The sequence below is a fragment of the Aspergillus pseudoviridinutans genome (genome assembly GCF_018340605.1).
Source record: "Aspergillus pseudoviridinutans IFM 55266 DNA, scaffold_4, whole genome shotgun sequence".
NCBI lineage: Eukaryota > Fungi > Ascomycota > Eurotiomycetes > Eurotiales > Aspergillaceae > Aspergillus > Aspergillus pseudoviridinutans.
Window position 1 is genome coordinate 514,622 of NW_025091284.1, and position 26,772 is coordinate 541,393.

Here is a 26,772-nt window from a genome sequence, read left to right on the forward strand (position 1 = left end):
GAGACATAAGATGTTGGGCAACTTTGAGAATAAGTGACATGCCATGCCAAGTGTTTAGACCATGGAGTGAGTATACACAGCTGAATAACTCGGTTCCAAGGTCCTGGGCGAACTTAGTCTTCTAACTAAGCATCAGGCGGTAAGCAGGAAGAGCAGTTGAAGTAGATTGTTTAAGTGTAGAAATCCACGGCCTGTTATACACTACCCATGAAAGAGGCACCATCTTTATTGTTATCCTTGGAGTCTATGTGAATGCTAACCCTAGTGAATAGTAGCTTATTTCCCTAACTCCAGGTCAGTGCCCTTATTAAGTAACTGCTTGACCACTGCTTTATATCCATACTGTGCAGCTAATAGCAGCGGTGTTTGGCCGTAGTCATCCTTCAGGTCTGGTCAGCGCCGTTCTCAAGTAACTGCTTAACCACTGTTTCATGCCCATCTGCTGCAGCTAACAATAGTGGTGTTTTGCCCTCCTTGTCCCTTGTGTCTATGTCAGCGCCCTTGTCAAGTAACAGCTGTACCACTGCTTCATGCCCATTCACCGCGGCATATGACAGTGGTGTGTACCAATAATAATAGTTCTCTGAGTCTATATCAGCGCCCTTGTCAAGTAACTGCTTGACCACCGCTTCATGCCMATATTTTGCAGCTAATAGCAGTGGTGTGTGGCCACTCTTGTCCCTTGCATCTATGTCAGCGCCCTTGTCAAGCAACTGCTTGACCACTGCTTCATGCCCATTCTTTGCAGCTAATATCAGCGGCGTTTTGCCCTCCTCATCCCTTGTGTCTATGTCAGCACCCTTGTCAAGTAACTGCTTGACCACTGCTTCGTGCCCATTCTTCGCGGCCCATGATAGCGGCGTACGCTGAAAACCGTCCTTTAAGTCCAGCCTATCTCCTGGCAGTGCTTGACCATCAGTGGTCTGTATGGTTGTTGCGACCTCCTCGGATAGGAGAGTAATAACCGCTCCCTCCACTCCGAAGTATGCCGCCAAGTGCAGACCTGTCATTTGCCTTACCATCCGTATCCGACTTTTCATCGGATTTTTCTTCAGACTGTTTATCAGACCCCTCAAACCTCGCTGATGAGGTAGTACTGCCTGAATTGACGCCTGTAGCTTCATCTTGCAACTTAGAAACCTTACGACTTCTGGGCATAAAATGGAGGCCTTGCGAGCATGATGTCCCCAGTTCTTTGCAGAGTAGTCGTAGAGCTTGTATCGGTCTAGCCGTTCCTGAAATTCACTACGTGAATGGCAAGGCCCAATTTCGAAAGCATCAAATGAGAGATAAGAAACGCAGACTTTTGTGATATCTGTCTCTGCATCTGGAAACCAATATTCCTGTGCTTTCTGGAAGTATTCTTGCGTTGTATAGTGGACTAATCGGATAATGCCACTTCTTTCATCAACTGTAACCAATCCAGCACAAACAGAAACCATTTCATTAATCGGAGTGAAGTTCTCATCATCAAGTTCAGTCTCGTCGATAACCACAGCAAGGGCATGCTGAAGTTCTAAAGTAGTGAGCGGTCTTTTTGCGCTGACAATCCATGATAGAACGTTCTTTGCAAGCTGCTGAGAATCCATAGCCTGCCATTCAATTCGCTGCATAGCATCCATGTATGCATGATTGTATGCTTCGGCCCCTTTTGGAAGGCTTTTTAGAGCTTCCCTGACTTTTCTGATTGATTTCTTGGATTTTATTGAGTCGAAGTGAAGCTGTGCTAGGAGAAACCTGGCGCATAGTTAGTCTATTAAGTGTAGTATGATGTGAAGTTTCACCTACATCCCATCTACGGCGTTTATGATGCCGCTTTGAATTTCTTCGCTGACTGGGATCAAAATAGCCGATTCCGACTGTAATATCCGACCCTTTAAGTATTCTCGCACATCGTCATCACATGCACGGATTTCCAATGTCATGCTAGATTTGAATGTCTCGGTGATTTGTGGGATGAATCTGGAAGTGGCAAAGATGTTTACACCACATTTTGCCTGGAGGTCGAAGATCTCTGCCAGGAATTCTGTTCGGCAACCATATTCCTCACATTCATCAAGCGCGTCAATGAAAATATATGCTCTCGAATATTTAGCCGCGACGGACCGGAGAGCGTTTGAAATTTCGTCAAGTGGTGGAGTTCCTTTGCCTTTATGCCTGTTGTAAAGATTTCCCACACTGTCTGGTAGGGCAGGCTGCTCCTGACTCAGCTGCTTTAGTAGATTCGCAAGTAGGTCTTCGACTTTCTGCTCGTTTTTCCGGCGGAAGTTACAGTAGATGTACGCAATCCCAATGGATTGACCATTCAGGAACCGTGTAGTGAGGTCGTCAATGACTACTGCAGTCAGAATCGTTTTCCCTGCCCCTGGAATGCCTGGGCAGAATAACGTCTGATTTTTCGCGCTTAGCCAAGTCTGGTACTCGGCAGAGTCTAAAAACCATCGACTGGTTCCTGGTTGCCGCCTTTTCAAGAAGTCACTGTGCTGGGGACTATAATCGACTGGCGTTAGCCAGTTGAGGACCTCGAGGTCTTCTGTTCTGTCCAACTTAGACCTCAATGTTTCAATATTGGCCCCAGCTCTCCGCACAGTGTCAAGAACTACATATATCATTAGAATATTGGTATGAACTTGGTAGACGGTCTCGGGAATTACTAACCCTGGCCTAGAATGTCCTTCACTGGGGACGCTCCGTCAACATCACTCTTCTGCACATATTCAAGAAGTTCCTTCGCGTACGCCGCAGCGACGGCTGCGGCATATTCCTGCCAATCATTATTCTTTTGTGAGTCGGCATAATCACAGATACCCCGTATAACAACACATGGGAAATCGTTCATGAGCCCTGCCGCCTCCATTTCAACACACAACACATTCCCGCCGAGACTCTCGTCAAGACTGTTACGAAACTCAGCGTCCTTGACCACCTGATTACCAGATGCGATCAGACCATAATGCACGCGTGTATTCCCAGGTCTGCTCCGAGGGCGATGAGAACTCTCTGGGGTGAATAGCGGGTCCTTGAAGGCATCGGACCAAGTATATTTTGACGCTAGTCTGGGATATTTCTTTCCCAAATCATCAAGATAATCATATATCTTAGAGCCATGCATCTCATGCTGAGTCTCCAGTTTTGTAAGCGCTGTCAGCAGCGCGCTCGGGGGATTATTCAGGGCACCAGTCCTTTTGAAGCTGCCACACCCCTCCGCCTTGCCCATATCCCACTGGACCACTCCAGGATACTGGTCAACGGGCGCACTAACCACAACATCTCCGAGTCTAACCTTCGGCGGAATACCGCCGCCAATACCCACCAGGAGGCCGACCTTGATGGATGGAAAAGTATTGACCATCCAGGTCGCGACCATCGATGCTGAATTAGCGCCATACTTTCCTTTTGGTAAGCAGGCTATGACGATGTTGTGCTTCCCAATGGATCCTAAAGTGTACGCGTTGGGATCATTTGAGGGCTTTGGTAGAGGAGAATGTATCTGATCTAGCATTCCCGTTGCTGCTGTCTGCTCCTTTGACAGTGCGCAGAGCCATCCCACAGTGTAATCACAGTGCATTAGCTCCATCGAACGAGATTTGCAGTCCGTATTGTTACGACCTGTCTTGCTACAGGCAGGGCCTTTATCATCGCTGATCCCTCCGTGCCCTCCGGACATTTTGAATCTGCCTGGATGTTACAGTTTCGGGCGATGCGGTTGTTGGCTTGGGAGTTGACAGATATTAACGGGTCGTTTATGCTGGCTTGCTTTCAACAGTGATTTGAACTCGGGGATTCGATCTGGATGTGTATGTTTGTTTAGTCGGTGGTGATTAGGGCGAGGCTAGGCAGCCTTACTTTGATTCAATAGAACTCAGGAGAGAGCCTCCAGCAGGAGGTGAGGGACTGGATCGCGATAAAGGAAACGGTATAACTGCGAGTGAGCTAATGAGAAGGGAGAAGGAAAAGAGGCGGGATGATGACACAGCTGCTAATTAAGCCTCGTGTTCTAGAATCCGGCGGGTGTTGGGCACAACGCAGCTCAGCCGCACGCGTAAATAGTATCACTTCTATTTATGGTTTTGAACGCCCCTCGAATCCATGAGTCTAAAACATATGGGACTAACAATTGGAGGGCGTAAGTTGATGGCACATGACAGATCCACAAGGCACAGGGGCTGAAGCTTCTGGTCGGTTTGCGTTGCGTCCAGGATCGGGCCTGTCACATTGCCATGGATAGTTCGGCGATCATTGACGGCTTACCCCGCCTCGGTTCAGGTTTGGATCTGTACGTCTCCCTCTTGCAAAAGACTCGGGTAGATCTCTAAGCTTCAGGGTAGTTGTCTTCCCATTTCGGAGATCTCATGATGACGTCCCATCAAGTACCCCGGCCAGTATCACCGCGAGAGATACCAATGTTAAGCTCAGGAGGCAGAAGAAGCGGGAAGAGTTGATTGCACATCCAGCGAGATCGAACTCAGAGATAATGGAGCTTCTTTTTGATCAGGGAGAGGACAGAACGAAGATTGGCTTGCGTAGACTGGCGTATTAGCAAAAGATGGCTAGGCCTTGGGCCCTGCCAGTTGAACACACCAACCAAAGAGTTTCGTGAGCCGCTCAGGTGGAAGGCTGAGCAATTGCCTGATTGGCGATGGAGGGCTATTCATTGATAGCTTTCACACCATTCAAACTGGAGCGCCTGGTGGTCTCCTGGGAAGGAGTAGCTGCCCAACTGTCACATGCATCGAAATTAACCAAATGCCAATCATATTTCGTCTCTTGCCGCCCAGCCTCGTTGCCGTGCATAATCTCCAGCGCAAGGCTGAGACTTGGTGGCTGGTTGCAATCTGGGATCTGACCTTGATACATCCTGCTCTCCATGTTTCCTAAGTGCAGTCAAAGTTAGCAGGCTTCTGTTTCGCCTCTAACTTCTTTGGTAAATCCACGGTAGCCAGAAACATTAGAGCAGCTCGTAGCTCCGTCCTGCCTAGACCACCATAGCCATGCCTTGCCCCTCGCGAGAAGAATTCCAGGTCGGATGGTTCTGCGCCCTACCCATCGAGGCATACAGCAGCTAAGGAACCGCTTAATGAATTGGAGTTCTCGAGGAACAGATGCAGCCGATTCGAAGATCTATACCTTTGGCCGAATCGGCGAACCTTATGTTGCGATTGCCTGCCTGCCTGAAGGACCATGCAGGACCCATTGTTCCAATGTTAGGAGGACCGTAATCTACCGGCCCAAGCTCTAGGTTAGATGGATCTCGCCTTTATGAAGCTAGCGGTATTAACCTAAAAGGACCTGTAATCCAAGTCAAATAAGAGGGCACTGCTAAGGATAGGACCTTCTTTTTGTACTAATGTAACTTACAAGATCGATTTTCCAGAAGATGCTCGCATTTATAATATCTGATTGGCGTCACTTTTGGGCAGAATTACTATAGCGTAGAGAATGTGTGATGCGGATGCCACAAGTGCTCACATTGCTCTATAGATCTATCCGTATCCTCAGAAAAACACTAACAAAGACTTCACAATTAGCCTTGGCATAGCGACTGGCAGATCTTGGTGTTCTTTACTGATTTTGTTTTAGATTAATTAGAAGCACCATCAGATTAGAGTTGAAAGTCTAATACTGACATTGCCCACAAGCAGGATGCCCTCCGCCCAATCAACCAAGAAACAATCCACCTCCTACCAGAAATATCGGTGAATGCTCTACCCTGCTGCGGGAAGTGCGTTGGTAAATGTGATCATAATTCATGTCTGATGGGCTTTGGAAACGCTTAGGGGTGTAAAGGCAAGTTGAGGTGGTGCCATCTTTAATAAATTTTTGCGAGGTCTGGACAACGCCGATTGAGCAAAATAGGCTCCTTACCAGTCAATCTTGCCGCTATCAATGAAAGTGACAGTCAGTCTTATTTTAAGTTACAGCGTCTTACTTCTATTATAAACCCAGTCGTCGCGCCCTCTTAACCTCCTTCTGATTCGAAACCCCTTATAGTCATTAGAGTCGATGCGGGTAAGGAATTCACTTTTATTGCAGCAGATATGACCACCACATATGTTGTTTTAGTAATTTATAGGCATGTAATGTCAAATATAAGTTCATAGCTATAAAGAAATGACTAAGGGTGTAATACTATAGAACCATAGTAATTTAAGTAAACAATTGCCTTCTTGATGATGGCGCTATTGTTAATGCTCATTGCGCAGCAAACTACATAAGGATGCACTGTAGTAGACATATCTACCAAGATTATACGCAGGCGACCCTCTAATTTACAATTACTATGGTAAGGATCAACTCAGTACAAGCCCAAACTTGGCAATGAACAAAGCAATGATCTGTCAGTTCTGACTCTAATCCATTACTATCTGAGACATGCATAAAGCGCCTACTGACTTGGCAACTGAGCATTATCTAGGCAACACTATTTATTGAACTTATCGTCGAACAGAGACCTCCTGCTTCGCAAATATTCAATGATACACACGTTGAATCAGTTACCATGATGGAGAAACTTGATCATCGACCAGATAAGTCTTTTGTCAATGTTCGAATCACTCTCATTGTCATCGCCATCATCTCTTTTCCTTTCAACCTAATTGGCGTCTTTACAGAAAATGTCCAGACTGCTTCGATCAACCAACTAGTAGCTGTAAGTCCAGCCATCTCCATATGCCTGTTCTTCATGACATAATTTTAACCAAGGATACTCTATCATTAGCTTTGCAGCTCTGGCCTATCATCTATTATATTGCTCTATCGGTACCGGCGACATCCAGCATCGTCAAAATCCACCTCTGATGTGAATATTATCATCACCGACCTTTTCTTCGCAATCTACCTCACGGTGGTATACTTCACTATGCTCATCATTGCCGGGGCCGTGGGTAAGCATGTGGTCTGTGTGTACGGCAACCTAGCATGTCTTGTGTCGGGGTAAGTGTCCAATAGCTACCTATCCTTCTTCTCCCTTGAGGCTAATGCAACCCCTGCAGTCTTGCACATGCATATGCAGCCTTGATTGCTGCTATAAACAGATACAAAGCTTATATAACCCGTATTTCTCGGCCCAAGAGTGCCGCCTTTTGTCCCACTTGCTCTCGCAAGTCGAACTATCATATCACGGATGAAGATCAGGAGACGGGTGTGGCTGTTCTAGCGTCTCCAGAACTCATCGATGCCGAGAGTGAATCTCTCGTGGATGGTGGTAGTACTTCCTTCCGGGCTTCCGAGGACACTGCGGTCAGTCTAGGAAGACTTCCTCTCGTTACTGTGGAATGTCTTTACCGTGAGACATTTGACGGGCATTCGGCAGGAGGACAGACGAAGTGACTGGGATTAGAAATACCGAATATTTGGAGTATGAGTCAGGCTCGTCAATGTTTGTAAGGTAGCTGCCGTTTGTGTGGCAGGAGAAAAAGGTAGAGCAATCATCCATCGACTGCAGTGCAGGAGAAACAGCAAGCTATAAAGCACGAATCGAACCGTCTCAAAGGTCACGAGACCTACACTACCTGGCGAGATAACCTTTTTCTTTAAGCCCTCTGGATTGAGGCTCAGTCTATATTGGTCAACACCGCGAAGAATCACCACCTTCATATGAGCCCTTTGGACTTGCCCGATGGCAGAAGCAGAATGAAATATTACATTCACGCATTCTTTTCTCCCTGGAGGAGGCAATTCAATCATTTATTGGCATGAAAGCACGAGTGCAGCACATTTTTTGGCGTGGACTTGGCACCATATATGGCATATCTACAGCCGAAGAGCGCTTGATGACCGTGAAAGCATTACCTGACCTCCAGCCACAGGGGACTGTCAGAATGGTGCATGGCTATCGACGTCCGGTCGCAAAGCCCAAGCAGATGAAGGTCATGTTGGAAGACCTGTTCCATGATATATGTACCTTGCCTTTTAGGTCAATGGCAAGCTGGATTTGTTAGACGAATTCTTCGCCTGCGGCCGAGGTCCCGTGCAGACCTGGATATCAAGCAATTAATGGATCAACTAGTTGCTCTACTCGTTAACCTTGGCATTACCTGATAATCACACTAACTGCGCAAAAAGCTACAAATGCCAAGATAAGGGCCATGCCGTTCTTGTTTTAGCAGTGAGCAGTGCCACCCTATAAATATCAGCTTCCCACCGACATTCCCCGAAGCCAAGTCAAGCACCCCTCTCCAACCATGTCCCTCCATTCCCTCCCAGATGAACTCATACAAGGAGTGATCAATAGTCTCTCCTCTCATCGTGATGTTGCCTCACTTTCCATGCAATCTCGCCGCATATATCGCCTGTGTGAGATGTCCGCTCGGCGCAAATACCTCCGAGTAAGGCTGAGAAACACCTCAGATTTTACAAAAGCCTTTGGGATGTTACTATCAATCTTAAAGACACCCCGACTGGGTTTATATGTCCGTAATATCCAGCTGGAGCGATCGCCATCATTACGGTATGAGGTTGTGGAGAGCTACCAACTACGCCGTGCAGAAAGGGTACTAGAATTAGATGACCTGCTTAGGCTTGAAGAAGCCATTAAACAATTGGGGTTTGAGTCGGTAGAAAAGCAGGAGAAAATTTTGAATATATTACTACAGGACCCTGCTACCATGGAGTATGGCATCGTTCTTTGTCTTGACTTATATTCTGACTCGGAATAGTGACAATGACCCACGATCTCCATTTTTGGCTCAGGCGCTGGCAGCCCTCCTAGTTTCCATCTCACCGATGCTTGAGTCTCTGAGCTTTTGCCCTGTGGGATATGAAGAGCCTATGCTCTTGAGACTAGAAGCAGAAGCTGATGGCGAGCCACTTCCCATAATTGACTATGTATTCAAGCATTTCCTTGAACTGGTCTGTGAGAAGAACATGCCGTTCTTACAGAACCTCCGAGCTGTTAGATTCCTAGTCGATCTAAATACCTGCGTGTATGAAACATCATATTATCAACCCTATGACCTATTCGGCAGTCTAAACCTAGTGCGACGTCTGCCAGCGGTGGAATCTGTCCATGTGGATGCTATTTCTGATCCACATCTCCCAAGTGTTGAGCCCCCACCTCGATCGGGAAATTATACCTGTATCACAATTCAGCACTCCAGCCTTCATTGCCCATACTTGGTTTATACAATCGAATCAGCTAAACGTCTGGAGAAATTCAGATATGGGATCGGCGGCCGCTTCTCAAGGAATGGTATGCTGATATCCTTCCATCCAGAGTGTGTCTTTCGGGCGCTTTTTGCTCACAGAGCCTCCCTGCGCCAGCTGGATCTTGATGTAGAAGGGCAAACTCGTCTACTAGACCTTATTGGTCTGAGGTATCTGATGTACACCATAGAAGAAGAAGAAGAGCAGGAATTGCCCAGGGATGATCCAGTTTACCTGCATGAGTGGGCCGATGAACTTCAGAAGGTTCCTGTGGAGGAGGAACAAATACCTTCTAATACATCTGTGGATGCTTGCTCTCTTGGAAGCTTCTCACAACTAAGAGAGCTCAGTATAGGGGTTCATATTCTTTATCTTTATGCTCGTGGATATGGTGGCGAACAGCGTGGTGACCMGTGGGGTGACCAATTTGTCGATGAATCTTTTTCCCTTGTCGATCACCTGCCGCCGAATCTCGAGTCACTTCGCCTATATGGCTACAAGAAGGGAATGAAGCCGCGCCTGAGAGGTGTTCCACAAAACTTGCTTGACGACCAGCTTGCTAAGCTGATGGCGGAGAAAGATCAAAAGCTCCCACGACTTGCCGTTATTGAGGGTATCGAGGAACTGATCCCGAATGGTGAGACGTTAGAGGGGCCCGGGAATGACGATAAGCTTTGGAAGGGGGAGGCAGATGATGAATGGACGGAGTATGAGTATGAATAATGCTTGGTTCCTATACACTAGCTGTATGCTATCTCATGTCTACGAAACAGGATCGCTAAGTTTGCCCTCAAGCGGATACAGGCTTGATTAAGATTTGATACGAGGCGTTTGGACTCCTTGAATAAAATAGTCCCACTGAAGCTCAAATAGAGGGCTATGGAGACTTGACAGAGGGATATCAGTGCCTCAATATTCTTGGATCATCAGAAAAGGATAGTTGAAGGTAATGCTAACACTAAGGAACCTTCTGAAAAATAGATCTAGCACTGACCAAATAAGATATAAGGAGAGCTTGCTATGTAACTAGTACGATCATTGAATATAGATGATAGTTTTATGCAGAGCAGCACTCACTGTGGCATGTCGGTCTAGAATCTAAAGAAGCATTGTACCCTCGCACTCAGGGGCGGCCTCCCTCGGCAACCAATTGCTCCCACTGTACCCATTCATTCGAGTCCATTTCGAAAGAGAGGATGTCCGGAAAGTCGTAAGAGTCAAGAGATCCGAAATCAAAAAGAGTTTCATGTCCGTTGGATTGTATTTGCTTGCAGCCGAGCGAACTTTCATCAACAGGACCACGGTGCACAGACAGATGTTCAGTTCGAGATAGTTCCCCTGTTGACCTGGTCCTACCACGAATCGCATTAATGTACTCCGGCGTCGATGGTTCCGGCAGCCCCTCAGCCTTCGAAGCGGCAACATAGTGGTCCCAGACCTCCAGTGTCCACTTGCAGAGCACCGTATCCACAGGTTTAGGGGTTCTACCAAACATGCGAGGGCAGGAGAATACGACTCCGATCAACTGCCAGGACCGGTCTACTTCCAGCCCAGTTCTGCGATGTCGAACTTCGATAAGCACGTATAGCATTGCGATCCACAGCGCGCTTGTGCCGATTTGCCATGTGTACTTCTCCAGACCACGATGACCGCCTTGTACCAAGGTGACATATTCCAGTAGCTTTCTGGCATTAGTAAATACAATGTCGCGCTCGGTTTGAAGGTCTTTCGGGGGACTCCTGGCGAATTGGCGCGGATTATGAGCATCGAGCTTCATCTTGCATATGGAGAACCGGATCATGATGGATACGAAAGTATGGAGCGGGTTTGCCGGGTCACAATACCGCAAGTACTTTCGCTCTAAATGATCCTCAATCCGGCTGATGATATTGTCCTTTTTGGCGGGTGGCACATTGGGCCCCAGTACTACTTCCCAGCGCATGTCGGCAGCAGACGATGTCGAAAAGTCATGCAAGGCGACCAGCATCTCGTGTCTGATCAGGCAAAGGGATATAGAGGTAATGCCGTTGCGTTCAGGCGGCAGGTCAGTCATGTCTGGATGGAGATCCTCGTCATCAACATTGAGTGGCGTCTTTGTGTCCGCGCAGGAAATATCCATTGATGGTCTGGTCCCCAGGACATCGGCTATGCGAAAGTCCACATGGACCAAATACCACCATAGCCGTCTTCGCATTTCCGCGTCGAATGGCGAGAGCCCGAGAAATGAGCCATCACGGTGGAATCCCATTTTGCGTGCCAGCCGGATGGCGACGCCGGACAAGACAAATAAGGTGTCGCACGAGTAACTCTTTCGGACGCACATCTTCATCCGTTAGACTTGCCGTTAAACAGGGCTGGATAGCTATCCCTTACCATGAACAATACATATGCCTGAAGAGTCATCGGATTGGAAGTCGACAGGAATCTGGCATCGATCAAAGCTTGCCGAGTTGCGAGTCTATAGCGGGCATACACGACCGATTCCGAGAGTCCAAATAGATCCTGGCACTCGTCTTCGTTGAGAGTACTAACGACCGCCAGGTAGAAAGAGAACATCAGGGCCTCTAAGCTTTTGGATCGCTCCGCTGGATGCCGCAGCCCATTTGCTAACGCAGTCGAGAATGTCGGAAGATGCAGGATTTTAACCAAAGGGTCAACCCGATCGGCATATATATCCCTTAGCTTTGGCAGTATCTGCACAGAGGGGTGGAGGCTTGCAAGATTTTCGAATTTCTCATTCTGTCCGAAGAACAACCCATTTTCGTCGGAAAACGATTCATCCACAGTACCACCGACCTCTGGATGTTGAAACTAAACGACATTAGACAAGACTTCGAGGTTGCTAGGAGGAAATCGAGGACTGTGCTTACCTCGCCGCCGAAGATAGACCAAGGTGCACTGCAGGAGGTCAGATACTGGATACGATACTGTAAGGGAATAGACGCAACACACCTGTCAAAGTATCTGGATACCCCTTCTCGTATGATGAGTTTTGGCTTCGTCTCTTCGAGCGTGGTGTCCACGGCATTGGCATCCTCGTCCATGCACGTATCAGTTTCGGAGTCGGAGTCATCCAGATCGTCGGATGGCTCAGATTTGATGCCATGTAAACTCAACAGTTTCTCATACCGTTCTAGTTTGGCGTGCAGACCCTCTCGAGGAGGCTTGGTTCTTTTACGTTTCCCGCGCACCGGGGGAATGAAGCTGCATTGCTTGTCGGCCTTGACGCAGTTGCAACACGGAGCACGCCGGTCGCATTTGACCTTTCGCTGCCGACAAGGCAAGCAAGAGTAGCTTTTGAAATCGCTACCGTCGGTAAACCGAGTCATTGTTGCATATTCTGCGTGGGGTAAGGTACGTGTCGGGGTGAGATGGAGAAAGAAGAGCAGAAACAGCGGTCGGGGCTCGGAAACAAAAAAATAAATTTTGAGCCCCGAGCGGCGAGTGGGTTTACTGTGATACATATAAACCTATATAATTTTAACAATTTCAAAATGCATCCTCATATTTTTCAAGCTGTATCCTCAGTTGAAGTAACGCCCATTAGTCTCCTTTTCAATTGCTCGCCACTGCTTAATATCAAATGAGACGATGTCTCAGGAGAAGCCCGTCGACACAGCCAAAGACGACAAGGACAAGGATGACATTGTCTATCCCACTGGCCTCAAGCTCTTTCTGCTGATAATTTCGATTCTCATTGGCATGTTCCTGGTTTCCCTGGTGTGTTGAATGATACCCCGGTCGAGATCGACTGTCTATACTGACCACTGCAGGACCGGCTCATCATCTCGACCGCGATTCCCCAGATCACCGACAAGTTCCATTCAACAGGCGATATTGGGTGGTATGGCACGGCGTACCTGCTCAGCAACTGTGCTTTTCAACTGCTGTTCGGGAAGATATACACTATATTCAGCATCAAGGCCACCTTCATGACGTCCATTGTCTTGTTCGAGATCGGTTCGGCCCTCTGCGGCGCGGCTCCAAACTCGATCGGGTTCATTCTCGGCAGAGTCATCGCCGGCCTGGGTTCTGGAGGCATTTCCTCGGGTGCCATGACTATCATCGTGTTTGCACTTCCACTGCACAAGCGGCCCAAGTATCAGGGGCTCTTTGGGGCTGTGTTTGGGGTTGCTTCAGTGGCTGGCCCGCTGGTTGGCGGCGTCTTTACCACCGACGTCACCTGGAGATGGTGCTTTTATATCAATCTTCCCCTAGGAGCAGTGGTAATTGTGGTCATCCTACTTTTTCTCGATATTCCCGACCGTCCAAACACCCAGAAGCCGCTGAAGGAGAAGCTGCGTCAGCTGAATGGTCTGGGAACACTTGCCATCATTCCTGGGATCGTCTGTCTTTGCTTGGCTCTGCAGTGGGGTGGTACCAAGTACGCGGTAAGAGTTCTTTCATCACTGCCTGTGTTCGCCAGTGATATTGACCGCGTCTAGTGGAGCGAGGGCCGGATCGTCGCGCTGCTGGTGTTGGCCTTTGTGCTTTTGATCGCGTTCGTCTTGATCCAGGTGTGGAAGCCAGAGCAGGCGACGCTGCCTCCACGCATCTTCCTGCAACGGAGCATCGCCTCCGGTTTCTGGGTGAGCTGCTGTCTCGGCGCACATACCATCTTGTTCGGTGAGTCGACTGGGATATCAACCTAAGTTGTGACCCGCTTGCCAACCGACGACAGTGTATTATCTTCCCATCTGGTTTCAGGTGATTGACGGCGTCTCGGCCATCCAGAGCGGCATCCGCCTCCTTCCTATGCTCCTTTCGGTGGTTGTAGCGTCCATCCTCACTGGCCAGCTAGTCTCCCGCATCGGCTACTACACGCCCTTTCTGATACTCGGGATCGTCCTCTCCTCCATCGGCGCCGGACTACTCACCACTCTCGGGGTCCACACATCAAAGGCCAAGTGGATCGGCTTTCAGGTCTTGTACGGCTTCGGCCACGGCACCTGCAACCAGATACCGAACATGGCGGCGCAAAGAGTGCTCCCCCGCGAGCAGGTGGCCATCGGCGCGTCGCTCATGTTCTTTGCTCAACAACTCTTTGGCGCGGTCTTTACGTCGGTCGGCCAGAACGTGCTCAGCAACCAGCTGGCCAAGCGTCTGGCGATCAGTCCTCAAATGGTCCAGAATTCGGGTGCCACGCAGCTTCTCGACCACGTTCCCGTCGAAGATCGCGCGGCCTCGCTGGGGGCTTATAACGACTCACTGCGGGTGTGTTTCCAGGTTGGTCTCGTCATGGCCTGCCTTGCCATCGTGGGTGCAGTGACTATGGAATGGCGTACTGTCAAGAAGAAGCAGCTGCCTTCGAAGTCTGAGACCGAGGTTGGACATGCTGCTGAGGAGGGCAGCAAACCGGGTGATTCAAATGAGACGAAAACATTGGCAGGTGCACAGGATGACCAGATAAAGGTGAACTGCAAGCGTGATCCGGAAAAACTGAAGTAGTCATATAATTTAGATATATTGTCAAACGTGTGGAAATGTACAATACCTTAGTGAATAGAGGCACATGCGGCAAATGAGGATAGCAGGTCCGAGTTGTGGAGCCCACCCGCACATCGGCGCCGCCAGACCAATAGAGTCATACTTCCCCAGCCACGCGCCGGTGATTGATTACGTTCTTCTGCTGTTTAGCTCCCAGGCACTAGAGCTGCTGTACCCAATGAGATGATGCATCGCTCACATGTTGACGGGCGAGTGGATGCCGGATGATCAGATCAGATCAGCAGCCAAGATAAACCCCACGTCCGAGGTGAGGATGATCTTCCAGGTTGACGGCGGGCCATTCTCGAGATTTTCATCAACATCCTGACAAAGGGTTACAGAACCACCGCCAAAAATGCAACCCAAAGCAGATGAAGATGCACATGCATCATTCCCACCAGATAAACATGCCTCGGACGAGACGGAGCGTCTGCTACGGCATGATCCACCCGAGGAGATAAATATCTGGGCGTCGCGCAGACAGTCCCGTTCCTGGTGGGCCATCATCGCCATCTCGCTGCTGCTGTTTACTATGTCCGTCCTGTCGCTGGCTGTTTTCTTCACGCTGGGTTTTGGCGCAGGGGCTGCCCCTCATGTGCCCCAGAGCAGACTGTCCAGTCCGATCAAGAACGTCGTGGTTCTGGTGCAGGAGAACCTGTCGTTCGACAACTACGCCGGCGGCCTCACATACCATCCCAGTATTGACGGTCTCGTGAACCGCGAGTACTGCAACCCGGCCAATGTATCCGATCCCCACTCGCCGATGGTGTGCGCAAAGCCCACGGCGAAGAATGTCGCCCCGGATGATCCTGATCACAGTATCACCGGTGGGAACCAGCAAGTGTATAGCACCTATCATCCGGACTACGACCTGAATTCCCCCAACATGCAAGGCTTCGTCGCCGAGCAGATCGCCTCGTACGGCATCGAAGGCGACCTCTCTCGCGCAGGCGAGGTCATCAACTACTACACCCCGGAGCACGTCCCCGTCTTCAACGCCATGGCCGAGAACTTTGTGCTCTTCGATCGCTGGTTCGCCGCCGTGCCCGGCCCAACCAATCCTAATCGCGCCTATCTGACCTCCGGCACGTCGCACGGCCACGGCACCAACGACCCCGACTTCGACAGGTCGGCGCTGCCTCAGCGCTCCATCTTCGAGCAGCTCTCCGCCAACAACATCAGCTGGATCAACTACTCCAACACGACCGGCTTTCTCCCGGACGCGCTCTTCTACCGCTGGACCGCCATGTCAGGACTCGGCGAGACCAACGTCCGCCCCATTGACCAGTTCTACCGCGACGCAAAAGCAGGCACCCTGCCCCAGTTCACCTGGATCAACCCGGAATGCTGCTCGTACATGTCCTTCCATCCCCCGTCACCCATCAATATGGGCGAGGGCTGGATCAAAAGCGTCTACGAGGCGCTCCGCTCCTCCCCGCAGTGGCACGAGACCCTCTTCATCCTTACCTTTGACGAGCACGGCGGGTTCGCGGACCATGTCCCTCCCCCGGAGAACGTGCCTGCAGGCGACGACCTGACCTACACCGAGACGGCGCCGGACGGCAAGGTCGCCACGTTTGCGTTTGATCGGTTGGGGATCCGGGTGCCGACGGTGCTGATGTCGCCGTGGGTGGGCAAGGGTGTTGTGCAGAACAAGCCGACGGATCAGAGCGGGGAGTTCACCCATACGTCTATCCTGAAGTTTGTGGCTGATCTGTGGGGGTTGGAGTACTTGTCGCCGCGTGTGGCCTGGTCTGCTAGTTTTGCGCATTTGATTAAGGATACGTATCGTGAGGATACACCGGAGAAGTTACCTGAGCCGGCGGATTTCTAGACATAGTCAGGTAGTAGATAGATATATTCCAGTTTTGCAACCGTTTAGCAATCACAAAGAAAGACCTAAATAAATCCCGCCTTTCAACGCAGCATTAATGTAGTGGAGGATATATATGTTATCAGGCTTCACTATGCGCCGTAAGGCTGACAGAGCTAACGGTCAGTGAGAGGCAGCAGTGGCGCTGGTCTGGTTTCACAAACTGTGTTTTTCGTTGGTAATGGGCAACGCTGGCTAAATAAGAGCTCTAAGGTATCCATATGACCAGACTGACTGGGTGATTGTGATTGTCTAAAGGGAGGTATCAGATCATTCTGTTGCCTATCGAGTGTTGACTTCCGCTCTATAATAAGGAACCTCGAGTGGGAAATAATACTGAACTGCACTCTACACCCATGAGGAGAGTTTAGTCCTTTTAAGTGGTTGATAGACACACGGTTATAGCATATGCCTCGTACGTCTGTTGTGAAATAATCAAGCGTATGGGAATCCTTACGTTCACCACATACGCCGAACAAGTGCAGGCCCATGTGATCAATATTCAAGGAAGTTTGCATGCTAGTATATTTATCACTTGCAATAATAACAGAGGTTCTACCCCAAGGGTAGTCCGCTTGACTGGCTGACAACTCTTGCGCAGACGTCCTGCGAGGCAGCACCACAACCGCAATGATGAGAGTCACTGGTGCAAGAAACGGATTCTTATAAGCTGTGTCAATGCAATATTGTGGCCTCTGTGCATCAGACAGAAAAGTGCTTATCAACGTTATCCGGGTGTTCGGATGGAGGGCTTATAACCTGGTAGGCGTGCGAGCACAAGCATTCCCGGCGCTCATCCCTCACTCGCTTGGAATGCCACCGACTGAACATGCTCGAACGAGCTGATAAGACTAGTACATTTGTAATTGCGTCGACAATAGGAATAAGATGAGTGATATCTGTTTTTGGCAGTTGTAGACCGTTGGTTCTTTTGTCTCGTGTCAAGCTGGTCAAGATGGTTTAGATCTATATAACTAAGACTCACGTTTATACATTAAATCGGAAGCATGTCACTCAGAGTTACCTATGAGTAATGAGCACCGGAGAAGAAAAATATTACCTAATGAGCATGACAAGCACACGCGTTCTGGTCACTGCTGTCCAGTGTCCAGCAGGTCGATTCTCGACTCCTTGTTCGGGCGACAGGATCAAGAGCCCTTCCGATTCCCCACATATCTCAGAGCTTATACTGCTGAAGAATGCAGACCTGCCAACTACCCTGAGCGTCAGAGTTATTTTCAGAGCTCCGAGCTCAAAGCCTCCTGCGCCATGAACCTTTTCCTGCAGGCTGCAGCAAGTGGATCGGAGTTATGACGAAAGATTATTCCTTGTGCTTTGGCAATGACTACTTGGCTTTGAAGCGGAAAAGGACATATCTACTGCAACTGTATCATATTCATAGGCAAGTTTCATGGTTCGGCTGTTTCATATCAATGATTGACCTGGAGCTTGCAATTGCTCTGATCACACGTCATGGAGCGTGTATCAGATTTTCTAAGAGTGGCGATGTCGTATACCATTCCCATGCTATGATTGATCCGGCAAAATGGTGATATAAGCCCCAAATCAGGCACAAAGACCTAAGTAGCAGCCAGCGTACACCGGGCTTCCACGAACACATTTGGCAAATGTCCACAGGCAAGCAGAAGAGTCTGGCAGTGATTCCAACACTGAAAGCCCAGCTTAAGGTCAAGAAGATGGAGAGCTCCGCATACTCCCAAACGGGCTAGGTATACATACCAATGGCACGGCGCTTGACCTGATCGACACGGATCTGTCCTTGTTTCATTCCCCCGCGGAAATCCTACATACCAGCACTATCGTAAAGCTTCTCCGCGAGTGACAACGCCAGAAGGGATGATAGCAGGATCTATTTTCTCCGTCTCCCCACTACTCACGGTTGCTCGCCCTGGCTTCCGCGGTCATGGACACGCCTCACCTGATGTTATACGGACCCTTGTGGATCCCAACGCAGAGTATTTCATCATCCTGCCTCTTCGTTTGAGGCGAGACCGTTTATTATTTCAAGGTTGGGATTGCTTCCTACTTGCTCGTTTCCATGCACTACGATGGCTGCCAACGAGCTCGAATCGGTACCCCCAGCGCTCTTTAAGGAGACCTTCTCGCATATACCGACCTCGTCGGACGATTACTCGGACGACATTGACGAGTTTGATGACTCGCGGCTACCACCAGTTGACGGAGGATACCAAGCATGGCTATTTCTAGCGGCTTGTTTCATGGTGGAAGGTATAGTATGGGGTGAGTCGTCTTCACACCGTCCAGATGAAACAGCAAAAGTTGACGGGTGAGAGGATTCGCACAATCATTCGGGGTATTTGAGAACTATTATCGAACTCATGAACCTTTTTCGGAATCGACTGAGATTGCGTCTATTGGGACCTGCGCAATGGTCAGATATCCTTCCATGTATACATGACCTATACTGACATGGTATCATCCATAGGGGCTGGCTTACCTGCCCACACCCATTGTTATCGCCATCATGTTTGCATTCCCGCGAGCTCGGCGCTGGTTTTCGACCGCGGGATTCGTCATCATGTGTCTGGCGCTGGGACTGAGTTCGTTCTCGACAAGCGTCACCCACTTGATCATGTCGCAGGGAGTGGCATATGGGATCGGGGGTTGTCTAGCCTACACCCCGTCCATCCTCTTCCTATCCGACTGGTTCGTCGAGAAGAAAGGCCTCGCCTTCGGCATCGTCTGGGTATGTTCCCTCTCCGTTCACATCCTTCAACCCCAACTAAATCTAGTACAGAGCGGCTCCGGCCTCACAGGCATCCTCTTCCCGCTCATCCTCCAAACCCTCCTCAACCGCTACGGCTGGCAAACCACTCTCCGCGCCTGCTCCATCGCGCTCTTCCTCCTCGCCGCCCCCTTCATGACCTTCCACAAGCCCCGCGTCCCCATCCGCCACTCGCACCTCCGCCAGCTCAGCCTCCGCTTCCTCTTGGACAAAGTCTACCTGATCTACCAGCTCGGCAACACAATGCAAGCCATCGGCTTCTGGATCCCCTCCATTTTTCTAACCTCGTACGCCCGCACCCTCGGCGCAAGCGACTTCCTCGCCTCCCTCACCGTCACCCTCTTCAACCTCATGACCGTCTTCGGCTGCATCTTCACCGGCTACTTCGCCGACCGCCACCACGTCACCAAATGCATCCTGCTTTCCTCGGCGGGGGCTGTCGCTTCCGTCTTCCTCCTCTGGGGGCTAGCCACGCACATGGCCACCCTGTACATCTTCTGCATTGTGTATGGGTTCTTCGCGGGGGGATACTCGTCCTCGTGGTCGGCGCTGTCGCACGAGGTGCAGAAGAGTGAGCGCTCAGCGCATGTGAGCATGGTGTTTGCGTTTCTGGAGACGGGCCGCGGCGTCGGGAATGTGGTTAGTGGGCCGTTGAGCGAGGCGCTGCTGAAGGTGGGTGGGTGGAAGGGGGACGCGTTTGGCGCGTATGGAACTGAGTATGGGGTGTTGGTTGTGTTGACTGGGGTGACGGCGTTTCTGGGCGGGTTTGCGTCCATGGCGAGGATGTTTCGGTGGATTTGATATGTGGCAAGTGTACTGTACGATATACTAAAAGATGGATGCGTTTGTACGGAGTAGTGGGGTGGTATTGATAGAAGCATATAGTACGAAACAGAGTTAAATGTCATCTCAATCTATATATATATACACATATCTATGTCTTTGTCTATGTATACTTTGTACAATAGTGACTATTGCTAGCCAATAAACCGACCCTTGGCCCTCTCGAACCACCCCTTGTTCGGAGCAGACGTCTCCCACGAGGTACTCTTCGGCTCGACGCGTCCGGTATCCAGATCCGCCTCGAGGGGATCCACAAACTTCGTTCGCAAGACAATCTTATGCCCCAGATACAGCACGACAAACAGAATCGGACAGACATACGCGACGAAAAAACTCGAGACATCAAAAGTGGGGATCCACGCCGTGAACCCCTGCGTGAAGATGATCAGCACGTTGAAGAAAAGCCCGTAGTAGGCCAGCCACGGCTGCCAGAGGGCCTTGTACGGCAGGGTGTCGCGGGAGATATTGCGCGCGGCCAGCACGCGCATAAACGCAATGTGGCAGGCGTTGATGGATGCCCAGCAGATGAAGCCGGCCACGCCGGAGATGTTGACCAGCCAGTTGAAGACTGTGCCGCCCGACTCGGAGAGGTTCAGGAAGCCGAGCAGCCCGAAGGCAGCAGTGAAGCCCACGCTGATGTAGGGCACACCGCGCTTCGTGACCTTGGCGAACCATTGGGGCGCGAAGCCCTCGCGCGCCAGACCGAGGAGCACGCGGCTACCGCTGTAGACGTTGGAGTTGGCGGCGGAGAGAACGACGGTCAGGAGCACGGCGTTGATCAGACCAGGGAGCACCTGGACGCCGGCGAGATTGGCGGCGATGACCATTGGGGAGGCAGAGGCGTTGGAGGAGGCGGTGACCAGGTTGGGGTTGTCGTAGGGGACCAGGAGACCAATGAAGAAAATGGTCAGGACGAAGAAGATGAGAATGCGGAAGAAGGTCTTGCGGATGGCGGAGGGAACCGTCTTCTCGGGGTTCTCGGTCTCTCCGGCAGCGACACCCACGAGCTCAGTGCCCTGGTAGGAGAACCCGGCTTGGATCAGGACGGCCCAGAATCCGACGAATTTGGCGGTGTTGACATTCGATTCGATGAGGTATGGTGCGAACGCGCCGGGTTCCTTCCAGGTGTGAAATCCCAGGTAGCCCTGCTTGCCTACGCCAGCATCAATGCAGATGGCGAAGATCATGAATCCCAGGACGGTAAGCACCTTGATGGCCGAGAACCAGAACTCGAGCTCGCCGTAGAAGCCGACAGGAAGAAAATTGAGCAGCGTGATGAACACCCAGAACACCCCGATGAATATGGCAATCGACAAGTCCTCGTTCCAGTATTGGATAATCATGCCGGTGGCCGTCAATTCCACTGCGTATGTCGAAGCCCAGTTGAACCAGTAGATCCATCCCATGGCAAATCCCAGACTGGGATCAACCAGTCGTGCTGCATATGAGGTGAAGGCGCCGGCGGTGGGGATATACGTCGCGACTTCTCCCAACGAGGTCATCACCGAGTATACGATCGTCCCGACAAAGATGTAGGCGATGAGAGCCCCGGCTGGGCCAGCGTGCGCAATGGCCGTTCCACTGCTGATAAACAGACCGGTTCCAATTGTTCCTCCTGGTCGCTGTTAGATTCCTTTTTTTCCCTCCGCAAAGAATGAGATACTGACCGATGGCGATCATCTGCAAATGTCTATCCTTCAACTGCCGCTTGAGATCGGGCGTCTCCGATTCCTGTACCTCCTCATTGCTCTCCTCATCGCTGTTGTGGTGGTCGCCTCGCAGCGAGTTCACCTTATTCGAGCGTAAACGGACCTTATCTGCCAACTTGCGGCGTTTTTCAGCGCTGGAGGCCTCCAGACCCTTGGCATCAGAGGTCATATTGTCTTGAACTGCCATGGTGCCAGTCAGGTAAGCAATTGCAGTTAGACAGCTGTCAAGGTCGCAGGGAGAAAATCCGCTCGAATGGCAAATGAAAATTTCTGCCCCTCAGTTGTGTCATTTTTTCTGGACCGTGCCTAGCCGGTGGAGATACAAATGTCAGAAATTGTCGGGTGCACCCACCGGAAGAGGCAAACTATTATGTAAACGACGCTACAAAGAAGAAAGACCACACGATAGGGTTCCAAGAGAGTTTGGATCGGTTCAAGCTAACCCTATTGAACGCGAGTACCTGAGTTTCTAATAGCCTTACAGATGCTTGTCTACTAGATGTATCCTGAGGTTTGCAGACAACAGGAGACGTTCCTGGATAGAGATGGACCGTTTTCAGTAAATGTCGTCAAGCATTGCCAAGAAATATTTTACCAGTACATTTGAAATTTAACAGACAATTAATCAAGACGAGGACAAAAGCCATGATGATTTCGTAGTTCTCGATCACTTTCCCCAGACAATATTATTGTGGACCGTCTTCCACCTAGATCGCGGTAAAGGCAGTGATTTTTTTTCCTTGCTGCTTCCTTTGGATGATGATACACAATATTTGCCACTCAGTCCCGATCAGGACTGGTAGCTCAGTGGTAGAGCGTGAGATTGCAAATCTTAAGGTCGCGTGTTCGATCCACGCTTAGTCCTGTTTCTTTTGTTTTTTTTTTTTCCCCTTTCCGCGGACCTGCTACAACTCACCTCAGCTTCTGTCTTTATTCCAAATGAAATAAAGTACTTGTTCAGGAATCCAATCTTCTAACATATCCCTTACAGCTCTGACTGCAGATGGTTGCAATCATAAATATAACCACTTTATTGCGATACCTGCCAAATATATATTGGAATTGATCAACGGCTATATTACCAAGTCTCCTTGATCAACTCAGCACACTTCTCACCAATGCCATATGCAGGCATCTGAGTATGTCCTCCATGCAACGTAGGCATGATACTGCAATCCGCCACCCGAAGACCAACGACACCCTTCACCCGCAGCTTGTTATCCAGCACCGCCATCGGATTGTCATCTTTGCCCATTGCGCATGTGCCGGAAGCGTGATAGCCTATCCTGTCAGTTACCTATAGGACCACAAGTTGGAGTACGGGTGACTCACAAGTTGTCGCATGCTCCTTGACATACGGGATCCACTCCTCCCTTGTCTTGTACGTATGATGTGTGAGATTCGGCGGCCATGAGCCTTTGACGATGTCCTTTGTTCCCGCACCGTTCATAACAATCTCATTACCGAAGCGACACGCCTCAGTCAACACGAGCAGATCGAGTGGGTCAGATAGATAATTGCAGTCGATGATCGGATTCTCCTTTGGATCCTTGGACTTGAGCGTCACCGTGCCGCGGGACTTGGGCGCGAACAGTTCGGCGATCATGGAAAACGCGTGTTTGTGGTCGATGGGGAACTGGTTGTACTGCTTGGGACCACCGTAGCACTCCGTTGTGAAGAACTCGATGTTGGGCTGTTTGGGGGTGAGGCCCATCGGGTCGCGGCCGGGTTGGCGGGGTGCATCGCGCCAGAGGGGCTCGTCCTTCAGACGGTCGTCAATCCGGGCAAAGGCGAAGGAGCCGAAGGGGAAGGTGGAGAGGAAGCCGGACTTGTGTTCTTTCCACTGCTGGTAGGTTTTGGCGAAGTTGTCGTCGTGGTAGACGTGGAAGTCGGTTGTGAGGCCTTCTTTTTCGGTTTCGTAGAACATGAAGACGATCTGCGATGTGAGTATCGTGTGTACGTGGGCAGAGGGAGGGTCTTACCAAGTGGTCCATGAGGTTCTTGCCCACGCCGGGGAGATCAACTTGGCAGGGGATGCCGTGCTGCTCCAACTCCTCGCGAGCTCCGATCCCCGAGCGCATAAGGATGGCAGGACTGCAGTATGCTCCTCCAGATATGATGATTTCCTTTCGCGCGTGGAATGTGCGTGGCGTCCCATCAGCCAGCTGAGTGATGACGCTGGTGGCTCGGAGCCCATCGGGACCTTGTTCGAGCACGACGCGGTCGACGGTGGTGTCTGTCTGGATGGTCACATTATTGCGGTGATATTCCTTGGTGATGTAGTCCGCTGCAGTGGACCGAATGCCCTTGTATACMGTTCGAGGCACGTGGCCGCATCCATGGGGTACGTCGCCGGTGCTGAACATGTCGTGGTGTAGAGGCAAACCCTGCGAGACGAACGAATCCAAGAGGAGATTGGCAATGGGGGCAAGATCATGGGGCTCGGTGTGCAGAGGGCCAGAATACCCATGGCTCTTCTCATCCGCTTCGAACCAGGGCTTGGAGTGGAATGTTTCCGCCTATACAGTTAGTATATCTCACATCTGCGTTCTTATGATCAGAGATACCTTTCTCATGGCAGCAAAGAACTCCTCACCACTCCAGCCTTCCAATCCCCAGTCATCGTAGTCCTGTTTGGCACCTCGGATGCACAGTGTACCATTGCATCCACTAGAACCGCCGAGGAACCGACCACGGCTCAGTTTCACCTGCCGATTGTCCACTCCAGGCATTGGGCCTGTGATTAGGTTCCAGTCGGTCTCTGAGTCGAAGTTGTTTGACCATCTATAAGGAGTTAGCAAGGAGGCATGAGACCAACCTGGTAATCACATACCCTCCAGCCATGTGTACATTTTCCAGGTCCCGATTGTGTTGTCCGGCTTCGATGACGAGGATTTTGATATCGGGATTCTCAGCAAGACGACCTGCGACTACACAACCAGAGGTTCCTCCTCTGTAAATAGTGGGTTAGTGCCAACGAGTAGCATACCTGGTCCTGGGCGAGATACTCACCCGCAGATGATGTAGTCATATACATCTTGCGTATCCACAATCGAACCCATGGTGCAGTCTCTCTTTCTTCCTTGGTTGCAAACTTAGTTTGAGACGAGCGTCAAAGTCAGGCTGGAGTGTCATCTTGACGAAAAATCCCCCTTATTATGCACGATAGCGTTCAAGTGTAGGAGGGGTAAAGGCGAAGCTAGGGTCTCTCGTGTCACCGAGCCATTCGCTTCTGCCACCCCTGAGAAGCCTCAGGAGAGCCAGCCTGTCGGACCATGATCAGAGGGGAAAGTTGCAGATGTACGAGCGGGGTCGACCGTGAAGTTACTGGCCGTGCCGACGAAAATGGTATTGCTCCTGGAAAACCACCGTCGTAACGGCTGAACTCTATTGGCCTAATGGGCGAATATTGTCGTTTATAATGGTTTCTGATTGGATCTTTCTTGGGCAGCCTTGAAGCGTTGACGATCCGGTTCTTATGAATGGGTCAATAACCAGAGGGATGGGGGCCAGGACTGGTTTGGAAACAATACGGCCATTCGGGGAGAAATGAATTGGTGGTCTCCAGATAGTCTGTGTCAATTTATGCATCATCCCTGCTGGTCTCCTCTTGGCGGGAGGAACCGGCGATCATTCCCACGGACAGACAGACAGTTGTGACACGTCCACCTTCCATGGAGTTCTGCAATCTTACTGTTGATATCATCGACCCATGAATATGATGAAGTAGAAAAAGAAACGTTGTAGTAAATCGGACATCTGCACAACACAACGCCATGCATAATGCACTTCTCAGAGCCAAGCGTGCTCACACATATGACAGGTCTCCTCGTTCAACGGGCGAGACTAATATTGAGTCGCCAGGAAATCACCCCAGAAAAATAGTGGATCCGATCCGCTCCGCCCTGGCCAAAGACGGGAAGCTCCTCGACCGTGTACGGCTGCTCTTTTACTCGTTCCGGTAAGCCGTTGTGTCTTGTGGCGTGGGCACGAAAATAATAATGGCCTGGAGGCTACGTCTCCCGCTGGAGTCCACTTTCCGGTGTCAATTTAGTAAATGCAATTTACTAGCAGGCTAGCACAGATGCCTAACCTGTTAGGAGTTAGGACAATGGGGCCGGCCTTTTCCGATTTCGCTCGCCTCATACATAGCTACGGAGGCATTCCGTACTAGACTCTGGATAGGTACCTTTTCACTATGGACTGTTGGGGAAGCTTATGCCGCACTGGCCCAGGCCAATCAACTTTAAAAACGAGCCTGGGACATTACTTGGACGGCCATTGGATCCAGTCTAGTCTAGACTCTCTCCTTAGTTCCTTGTACCATAGTGTGTAGTAAGGATGCGATACATTTCCCGACTCGGAGAGCAATACCCGCCATTCAGATCCCACAGATTGCTCGATTTAAACATTTGTGGCTGGAAAGAACAGATTCTCTCACCGTGCAGGTTACCGTAAGAGCTCAAAGCAGATGTGGCGTTCTTAAAAGCAGCAAGCGCCATCGCCTCGTATTTTCCGTTGCTGGTCCCACATCAGCCAACACTGTTTCACATGCTGCCCTCAGGAATCCTAGATCGAGTACAAAGTACGGAGAGTATGCCAGTTTTCGTAGACAGCACAATACCTAGAGATCATAACACAGCAGAAGCAAATGGCGCAAATGTAGTGTGCGCTTTTTGGAACAATGACTTGTCAACAAGGCTTTCTTCCAGTATCTGTGGCTGGTCCGGTTGTGAACCCTAATACAGTTTTCTATGAGTAATAACTCCCGGTCAGGGGTGCGTTAGACTTTCAACGATCGCCGTCAGCCAAGGACTGGGAAGCATTCTAGAGAATAATAATGGTACGGAAGCTTTATTGCACCATTGACCAACATCCCGGAAGGTCCTCCCGACAATCCAACACGGCATTGTCTCATACCGAGACAGGGCGTATTGGCGTCGACGAGA

At 50.4% G+C, this 26,772-nt stretch overlaps 9 protein-coding genes and 1 non-coding gene across 10 annotated transcripts; 6 read left to right on the top strand and 4 right to left on the bottom strand.

Annotated features, from left to right (window-relative positions):
* Window positions 1-383: 383 nt before the first annotated feature.
* On the bottom strand, window positions 384-3,667 carry Asppvi_005613 (uncharacterized protein; the record flags this gene model as incomplete). Its single annotated transcript, XM_043301531.1, is given in 5 exon segments — window positions 384-1,003; window positions 1,020-1,131; window positions 1,146-1,737; window positions 1,789-2,599; window positions 2,659-3,667. The coding sequence occupies 5 exon segments, from the start codon at window positions 3,665-3,667 to the stop codon at window positions 384-386; spliced, it is 3,144 nt and encodes a 1,047-aa protein (XP_043157466.1).
* Window positions 3,668-6,859: 3,192 nt separating this feature from the next.
* On the top strand, window positions 6,860-7,329 carry Asppvi_005614 (uncharacterized protein; the record flags this gene model as incomplete). Its single annotated transcript, XM_043301532.1, has 2 exons — window positions 6,860-6,933; window positions 7,035-7,329. 2 exons carry the CDS (start codon window positions 6,860-6,862, stop codon window positions 7,327-7,329), a joined length of 369 nt encoding a protein of 122 aa, XP_043157467.1.
* Window positions 7,330-8,183: 854 nt separating this feature from the next.
* Asppvi_005615 (uncharacterized protein) lies at window positions 8,184-9,867 on the top strand (the record flags this gene model as incomplete). Its single annotated transcript, XM_043301533.1, has 2 exons — window positions 8,184-8,611; window positions 8,658-9,867. The coding sequence occupies 2 exons, from the start codon at window positions 8,184-8,186 to the stop codon at window positions 9,865-9,867; spliced, it is 1,638 nt and encodes a 545-aa protein (XP_043157468.1).
* A 400-nt stretch (window positions 9,868-10,267) lies between these two features.
* Asppvi_005616 (putative C6 transcription factor) lies at window positions 10,268-12,473 on the bottom strand (the record flags this gene model as incomplete). Its single annotated transcript, XM_043301534.1, has 4 exons — window positions 10,268-11,467; window positions 11,518-11,955; window positions 12,015-12,042; window positions 12,097-12,473. The coding sequence occupies 4 exons, from the start codon at window positions 12,471-12,473 to the stop codon at window positions 10,268-10,270; spliced, it is 2,043 nt and encodes a 680-aa protein (XP_043157469.1).
* Window positions 12,474-12,735: 262 nt separating this feature from the next.
* Window positions 12,736-14,592, top strand: Asppvi_005617 (MDR family MFS transporter; the record flags this gene model as incomplete). Its single annotated transcript, XM_043301535.1, has 4 exons — window positions 12,736-12,864; window positions 12,918-13,535; window positions 13,590-13,770; window positions 13,826-14,592. 4 exons carry the CDS (start codon window positions 12,736-12,738, stop codon window positions 14,590-14,592), a joined length of 1,695 nt encoding a protein of 564 aa, XP_043157470.1.
* A 394-nt stretch (window positions 14,593-14,986) lies between these two features.
* Window positions 14,987-16,465, top strand: Asppvi_005618 (putative phosphatidylglycerol specific phospholipase; the record flags this gene model as incomplete). Its single annotated transcript, XM_043301536.1, has 1 exon — window positions 14,987-16,465. One exon carries the CDS (start codon window positions 14,987-14,989, stop codon window positions 16,463-16,465), a length of 1,479 nt encoding a protein of 492 aa, XP_043157471.1.
* Window positions 16,466-18,573: 2,108 nt separating this feature from the next.
* Window positions 18,574-20,072, top strand: Asppvi_005619 (putative MFS monocarboxylate transporter; the record flags this gene model as incomplete). The annotated part of the gene is made up of 3 exons (XM_043301537.1): window positions 18,574-18,759; window positions 18,972-19,232; window positions 19,284-20,072. The coding sequence occupies 3 exons, from the start codon at window positions 18,574-18,576 to the stop codon at window positions 20,070-20,072; spliced, it is 1,236 nt and encodes a 411-aa protein (XP_043157472.1).
* A 176-nt stretch (window positions 20,073-20,248) lies between these two features.
* On the bottom strand, window positions 20,249-22,010 carry Asppvi_005620 (putative amino acid permease (Can1); the record flags this gene model as incomplete). The annotated part of the gene is made up of 2 exons (XM_043301538.1): window positions 20,249-21,729; window positions 21,782-22,010. 2 exons carry the CDS (start codon window positions 22,008-22,010, stop codon window positions 20,249-20,251), a joined length of 1,710 nt encoding a protein of 569 aa, XP_043157473.1.
* A 606-nt stretch (window positions 22,011-22,616) lies between these two features.
* Asppvi_005621 lies at window positions 22,617-22,688 on the top strand. The gene has a single exon. It is a non-coding gene; the product is annotated as a tRNA-Cys (tRNA).
* Window positions 22,689-22,901: 213 nt separating this feature from the next.
* Window positions 22,902-24,885, bottom strand: Asppvi_005622 (GMC family oxidoreductase; the record flags this gene model as incomplete). Its single annotated transcript, XM_043301539.1, has 6 exons — window positions 22,902-23,104; window positions 23,156-23,759; window positions 23,806-24,342; window positions 24,391-24,607; window positions 24,657-24,776; window positions 24,836-24,885. The coding sequence occupies 6 exons, from the start codon at window positions 24,883-24,885 to the stop codon at window positions 22,902-22,904; spliced, it is 1,731 nt and encodes a 576-aa protein (XP_043157474.1).
* Between the last annotated feature and the right edge of the window lie 1,887 nt (window positions 24,886-26,772).